Source organism: Salvelinus sp. IW2-2015, linkage group LG4q.1:29 (genome assembly GCF_002910315.2).
Source record: "Salvelinus sp. IW2-2015 linkage group LG4q.1:29, ASM291031v2, whole genome shotgun sequence".
NCBI lineage: Eukaryota > Metazoa > Chordata > Actinopteri > Salmoniformes > Salmonidae > Salvelinus > Salvelinus sp. IW2-2015.
This window is the reverse complement of record NC_036842.1, coordinates 76,422,455-76,430,123: the sequence shown is the minus strand read 5'-3', so window position 1 is coordinate 76,430,123 and position 7,669 is coordinate 76,422,455. Positions and strand designations below refer to the sequence as shown.

At 42.6% G+C, this 7,669-nt stretch overlaps 1 protein-coding gene across 1 annotated transcript; it reads left to right on the top strand.

The window, feature by feature from the left end:
• Window positions 1–3,083: 3,083 nt before the first annotated feature.
• On the top strand, window positions 3,084–7,627 carry cimap1b (ciliary microtubule associated protein 1B). Its single transcript, XM_023985718.3, has 7 exons — window positions 3,084–3,729; window positions 4,427–4,545; window positions 4,681–4,884; window positions 5,932–6,033; window positions 6,227–6,348; window positions 6,494–6,634; window positions 6,786–7,627. The coding sequence occupies exons 2-7, from the start codon at window positions 4,434–4,436 to the stop codon at window positions 6,876–6,878; spliced, it is 774 nt and encodes a 257-aa protein (XP_023841486.1). The 5' UTR covers window positions 3,084–3,729; window positions 4,427–4,433; the 3' UTR covers window positions 6,879–7,627.
• The last annotated feature ends 42 nt before the right edge of the window (window positions 7,628–7,669 follow it).

Here is a 7,669-nt window from a genome sequence, read left to right as displayed (position 1 = left end):
GAGGGGTCAGGAGACACTGTGGCCCCATCCGATGATACCCCCGGACAGGGCCAAACAGGAAGGATATAACCCCACCCACTTTGCCAAGGCACAGCCCCCACACCACTAGAGGGATATCTTCAACCACCAACTTACCATCCTGAGACAAGGCCGAGTATAGCCCACAAAGATCTCCGCCACGGCACAACCCAAGGGGGGGGGGGCCAGACAGGAACCCAGACAGGAAGATCACATCAGTGACTCAACCCACTCAAGTGACGCACCCCTCCTAGGGACGGCATGAAAGAGCACCAGTAAGCCAGTGACTCAGCCCCTGTAATAGGGTTAGAACAGTTGAAACTGGAGCAGCAGCATGACCAGGTGGACTGGGGACAGCAAGGAGTCATCAGGCCAGGTAGTCCTGAGGCATGGTCCTATGGATCAGGTCCTCCGAGAGAAGAGAGAGAGAAAGAGAGAGAATTAGAGGGAGCATACTTAAATTCACACAAGACACCGAATAAGACAGGAGAAATACTCAAGATATAACAGACTGAACCTAGCCCCCCGACACATAAACTACTGCAGCATAAATACTGGAGGCTGAGACAGGAGGGGTTGGGAGACGCCGTGGCCCCATCCGACGATACCCTCGGACAGGGCCAAACAGGCAGGATATAACCCCATCCACTTTGCCAAAGCACAGCCCCCACACCACTAGAGGGATATCTTCAACCACCAACTTACCATCCTGAGACAAGGCCGAGTAAAGCCCACAAAGACCTCCCCCACGGCACAAACCCGAGGGGGGCGCCAACCCGGATAAGAAGATCACGTCAGTGACTCAACTCACTCAAGTGAAGCACCCCTCCTAGGGACGGCATAGAAGAGCACCAGTAAGCCAGTGACCCAGCCCCCGTAATAGGGTTAGAGGCAGAGAATTCCAGTGGAGAGAGGGGAACCGGCCAGGCAGAAACAGCAAGGGTGGTTTGTCGCTCCAGTGCCTTTCCGTTCACCTTCATACCCCTGGGCCAGACTACACTCAATCATAGAACCTACTGAAGAGATGAGTCTTCAATAAAGACTTAAAGGTCGAGACTGAGTCTGCGTCTCTCACATGGGTAGGCAGACCATTCCATAAAAATGGAGCTCTACAGGAGAAAGCCCTGCCTCCAGCTGTTTGCTTAGAAATTCTAGGGACAGTAAGGAGGCCTGCGCCTTGTGACCGTAGCATACGTGTAGGTATGTACGGCAGGAGAAAGCCCATGTAATACTTTGTAGGTTAGCAGTAAAACCTTGAAATCAGCCCTAGCCTTAACAGGAAGCCAGTGTAGAGAGGCTAGCACTGGAATAATATGAAGTGACAAAAGCATGGATACATTTTTCTGCATCATTTTTTGACAAAGTTTCTGATTTTTGCAATGTTACGAAGATGGGAAAAAACTGTCCTTGAAATATTCTTGATATGTTCATCAAAAGAGAGATCAGAGTCCAGAGTAACGCCGAGGTCCTTTACAGTTTATTTGAGATGACCGTACAACCATCAAGATTAATTGTCAGATCCAACAGAAGATCTCTTTGTTTCTTGGGACCTAGAACTAGCATCTCTGTTTTGTCCGAGTTTAAAAGTAAAACATGTGCTGCCATCCACTTCCTTATGTCTGAAACACAGGCTTCCAGGGAGGGCAATTTTGGGGCTTCACCATGTTTCATCGAAATGTACAGCTGTGTATCGTAGGGATAGCAGTGAAAGTTAACATTATGTTTCCAAGAGGTAAAATATGTAATGAAAACAATAGTGGTCCTAAAACGGAACCTTGAGGAACACCGAAATTTACAGTTGATTTGTCAGAAGACAAATCATCCACAGAGAAAAAATGATATCTTTCCGACAGATAAGATCTAAACAAGGCCAGAACTTATCCATGTAGTCCAATTTGCGTTTCCAATCTCTCCAAAAGAATGTGGCGATCGATGGTATCAAAAGCAGCATTAAGGTCTAGGAGCACGAGGACAGATGCAGAGCCTTAGTCTGATGCCATTAAAAGGTAATTTACCACCTTCACGAGTGCAGTGTCAGTGCTATGACGGGGTCTAAAACCAGACTAAAGCGTTTCATATACGTTGTTTTTCTTCAGGAAGGCAGTGAGTTGCTGTGCAACAGCTTTTTCTAAATTTTTTGAGAGGAATGGGAGATTCGATATAGGCCAATAGTTTTAAATATTTTATGTGTCAAGATTTGGCTTTTTCAAGAGAGGCCTTATTACTGCCACTTTTAGTGAGTTGGGTACACATCCAGTGGATAGGGAGCTGTTTATTATATTCAACATAGGAGGGCCAAGCACAGGAAGCAGCTCTTTCAGTAGTTTAGTTGGAATAGGGTCCAGTGTGCAGCTCGAAGGTTAAGAGGCCAAGACTATTTTCATCAATGTGTCAAGAGATATAGTATTAAAAAACTTGAGTGTCTCCCTTGATCCTAGGTCCTAAAGGTCCTAAAGAAGGCCAGTTTTATTGCTTCTTTAATCAGAACAACAGTTTTCAGCTGTGCAAACATAATTGCAAAAGGGTTTTCTAATGATCAATTAGCCTTTTAAAATGATAAACTTGGATTAGTTAACACAATGTGACATTGGAACACAGGAGTGATGGTTGCTGATAATGGGCCGCTGTACGCCTATGTAGATATATTTTGTATAATATCTACCTCACTTGCTTTGGCAATGTTAACACATGTTTCCCATGCCAATAAAGCCCCTTGAATTGAATTGAATTGATATACCATTAAAAAATCAGATGCTTCCAGCTACAATAGTCATTAACAACATTAACAATGTCTACACTGTATTTCTGATCAATTTGATGTTATTTTAAATGCACAAAAAGATGTGCTTTTCTTTCAAAAACAAGGACATTTCTAAATGACCCCAAACTTTTGATAGGTAGTGTATATATATATTTTTTTTTACATTGTTTGCAAACTGATATGTGACACGTGTTAATGCCAAAGTAACATGCAAAACAGGCAAGCCCCCCCATTTTTGCTAAAAATGTGGGGCTGAAGGGGGGGGTTCGCCCAGGGTACCATACAAGCTAGAACCGCCACATACACTTGAAACAAATAGACACAGAAAACTGCAGACAAAAATGCTTTCTGCTACTAAGATCAGTGAAATGTAGGCTAAACTGACAACGGAGTGAAGGGCAGAAATCTCAACTAGCAAGCAAGTCGCAGCAACGAAGAACGCGAAGGAGGGGAGAATTCAGGCACAACACCTGATGTGATTGGGAGTCCCGTAAAACAACGCACAATTGGTCCAGCGTCGTCCGGGTTTGGCCGTCATTGTAAATACGAATTCGTTCTTAACTGACTTGCCTAGTTAAATAAAGGTTAAATAAAAAAAATACAATTGGTTTTCTTCGAGGATTATCTAACCCCCGCCCCAACAGACACACACCAAGAAACGAAATTATCTATTTGAACAAGTTCTGACTGCATTGCATTACAGAAAAAACGGAATCATTTTTGGTAATCATAAACAGGTTTATTTTCTGCCACATTTTGAATTTAAAGCCAACCTGCCTGTCAAAATAGCGTATCCATGGTAACGTAGTCATAGTGAGCACGAGGACAACCAAAGTCAAACAATCAGAGCTCCCAAGTGTTTGGTCCTAGGGAGCACCCAGTGCGGAGAAGATCAGTGCCACCCAGTGCGGAGAAGTCCAGTGCCGAGAAGACAACGAACTTCAATACAGGTTGGCCATTTAGATCAGGTGGAATTTCTTATATCAATATTTCTCTTCCAACAGCTGGCCATTTACATAAGCGGGCAATTTGAATACAGCCAGACGCGCATTCACACGGTCAAGGTCGGTGTGGAAGATATTTTTTTTTAACGCCCGTGTCCTATATTGACAACAGTATGGTGGTAGGTCTATATGGTTATGATGAATTCATATCTGTTCATAGTTTCAGCACTAGTATGTTGTTATAAACTTTTATTTCAGAGAGAGGTCTCAATTAAGGTGAAATCGTTATGTCTATAAATTAACGTCGAGGCAGCGGAGACCAATAAATAGTATAATTAATTAATTAATATAAATAAGAGATAAAACAGGGCTATTTTATTGAGTAAAGCAACTAAACAGTCGTCACACTGATTTTGCTCAAAAATGTAAGACATTTTAATGCGCAGCTGAGCACATCCCATTATGACATACATTATGTGCACATCACTATTGCGCCACAGTTAGTCTGGAACACCAACCAAACAGACAAACGAGCTCCAGACACCAGCACTAACTCACCAGCTCTAAAAAGTTAGGCAATTACCCAAATTAAGGCAATCTGCTTCCCACTATCCTAAAAAGGCAGTTTTTTAGTGAAAACACTATTGGTATGAGCATCCAGCAAATGTAAATTGACTCTAATTCCACCTGTCCTTGTCCACAGACTAATCATGTCAGGTACTGATGTTTGGGTTGGCTCCTGGAGGCCCCACAAGCCCAGAGGCCCCATCGCTGCACTCTACGGCAGCCCTGGACCCAAGTATGCCCTGCCTGGAGCGACAGGTACAACTAACTTAGTGATTGACTGACTGATTTATTGGTTGATTTGTTATTAACCTTTTGATTAGTTGGTTGATTGTTTTTATTTTGGGGTATAAAAAGACACGTGGGCAATCATCTTCGCCTATTCTTCTTCAGGTCTGAACTACCATGACCCCAGGAAGCTGAAAGCACCGGCGTTCAGTTTTGGGACACGCCATCGCCAGTTCAGCTCAGACTGCTCCCCCGGGCCAGGGTACTTGGTTCCCTCCAACATCACCAGGATTGGGCGTGACGGGACCCCTGCATACTCCCTCTACAGCCGCCCCAATGACCCCCAGCTGTTCCAAACCCCCGGACCTGGTCAGTAACCCACATCCTTTCTTTTTTGCTCCATCTGCATGTGTTTTATGTGAGGATGCACAGTGGTGCCTTAATGATACCAGTCAGACAGAATGTGGTGGTACTCTAACAGTGGGTCTAAAATATGACTAACACCTCCTTAACATCTGGAAGATCAACATGCATTGCTTGCTGTTTGGGGTTTTAGGCTGGGTTTCTGTACAGCACTTCGTGACATCAGCTGATGTAAGAAGGGCTTTATAAATACATTTGATTGATGTTACAGTAACAAAAAACAAACTGGTCCTCAGACATCAGTGTCAATTCACATTTTCTGGTACATTTACATGTTTCTTTTACAGATCTTTTACACATTTCTATAATTTCTACATGCAACTTAATAAAATGTCAACTTTTCTTTTCAAGAAGTGGGAACCCTCGAACAGACTGAGGAAATGGTTGCAGCGACAACATCAAAATAAATATTTCACAATGTTGATAACCTCCGTTCACATTGGTTCTGATCAAGGGACTATAAATCATGATTTTTCAAACAACACATCTGTCAAGTTCTAAAGCCTTTTTTTTAAAGATAACTACCAGCTTTCTTAGACAGAGGCCAATGGGCTAATGTTAGACAACTATTTTAAGAAATTTCCAAAACCACAAACGTAAAATCCTATCTTAACTAAGGTGTGAAGTCTTATCAACCCTGAGGGCCACCAAGACCGAAGCCTTATATTTCTTCATCATTAAACAACGATCACCTTTGGAATCTATTACATCAGAAGGACATCATCATATCCATTATCAGGACAGACCACCTCCATAGAGGAATGTAGCTTGAAGATAAACAAGGCTAAACATTGGGTTGTGTCTCAAATGGCAACCTCTAGCTCAGGTCCACCTGTACGTAAAATGTATGCATGCATGAATAAGTGGCTTTGGATAAACACACACACACTTGCGAGTACACACACACAAGCATGCTCAAAACTACACACCGTCTCTCAGAAACTACACACACATACAGACTCAAGACTTAATTCTGTCTGTTTGCTGTTTCAGGACGCTACTCCCCTGAGAGGTCAGGGAAGTCTGCATATTACTCTGCCCCTGCCTATTCCCTGTCTGCCAGGAGCAAAGGCTTCCGCAACGACCAGACCCCAGGTAACATCCTCTTCAATAAATCCAACACTATGGCTTTAAGAGACATGGAATAGAATGTTGGCTGTACAATTTTAAAATGTGATCAATCAAATATTCAGTGAGCATGTTCGATGAACACTGAAAATATGATAGAACTGTAGAATAGAATGTTGGTGTATTTACGAAATGTGATTGTTTGTGTCCTCTCTCTCAGGCCCTGCTGCTTACATGCTGCCCTCTGTGCTGGGGCCTGCCACCGTCAACAAAACCTCTGCCCCTAACTTCTCCCTTCGAGGACGCAGCAAGATCGGCAGCTTCCACGAGGACCTACAGAAGGTAGATCTGACATGTCAAACACACTCTTCAAAATTGACATCTCATCTGTCCTCTTTATTGATGATGGACAGATTGAGTTAGTAGGCCTATCGTTCATTGTTTTCTTCCCTCACACTTATTCCCTGTGTGTTTCCATCTACATCAGACTCCTGGCCCAGGGACATACAGAGTGGTGGACCCCTGCACCTACAAACACAAACCCCCCCACTACAGCATGACAGGACGCAACAGCATGCCTGGAGACACCACCAGGAAACCAGGCCCTGGAGCTCACCACCCTGAACAGGCAAGACACCTCATCATAACCATATCACACTTCTATAACTGTGTACTTATACAATAATTAAAATGGTAAAATATGAAAATATCTTCTACAAAGTTTGTTTCTACCCTCTGTTGCATGGGTAATGCACTAACTGCCCGTCTTCCGTTCCTAGGTGACCTTCACCAGGATCAAACCTCCAAGCTTCTCTTTCGGAATTCGTCATTCTGAGTTCATCGCTCCCCTTATCGTGAACTTGGCGGAATAGGAACCCTTCCCATTCCTCCATTTCCCTCATTCCTTCCCAACATCCCTTTTCCTCATCCCTACCCCCTTATCCCAGCAATAAATTCAGCAGTATAAAAATGCTCTGCAGTGAAGAAAGTAGTTAATTGTGCCTTATTGTTCTTATGTATTGCCTATTCTGCATGGAGTACAATGATGCTGGAAGACAAGCTAACCTGACAATCACATAATCCTTGTTGGTGATTAAAAACAAAAGTATATTTTTTTATATGAAGGCTATGTTTTATCACATCAATTTGATTTGAATAACTGAGAAAAACACATCGGCTATCACGCACGCTTGAAAGTTATGAATACTTATGTGGGGGAAAAGGATTAGGCTTGTACTACACAAACACTACTTCACCTGTGGCCTCCCTTCATATTTTGTGTCACTTGTTTGTTGCATGAATGCTATGATTTGGGGAACACTTTTCTTTGGCCCATGACTGTTTTAATTTGCACATATTTTACCACATGAGACTCAGTGTGATATTGTGCCAAAGGTCTATGACCACTTTCAGTATTAAAATTATTCTGAAATACCTAGTATTATAATATTTTATAGTTCCAATACCAAAGATGTGGTTTGATATAACATTGATTTGTCATGATTCTTCTCAAACCAAAATGACTTGGCTATGTTCACTCACTTTGATGTTATAATGTGTCAAAAGTGTACAATTGTGGTAATAAATAACGCTAGTTATAAATAAATACATTTTCAACGAATATACTTTTTTCTGTCATGGAAAAATAAACCTTTGGACAATC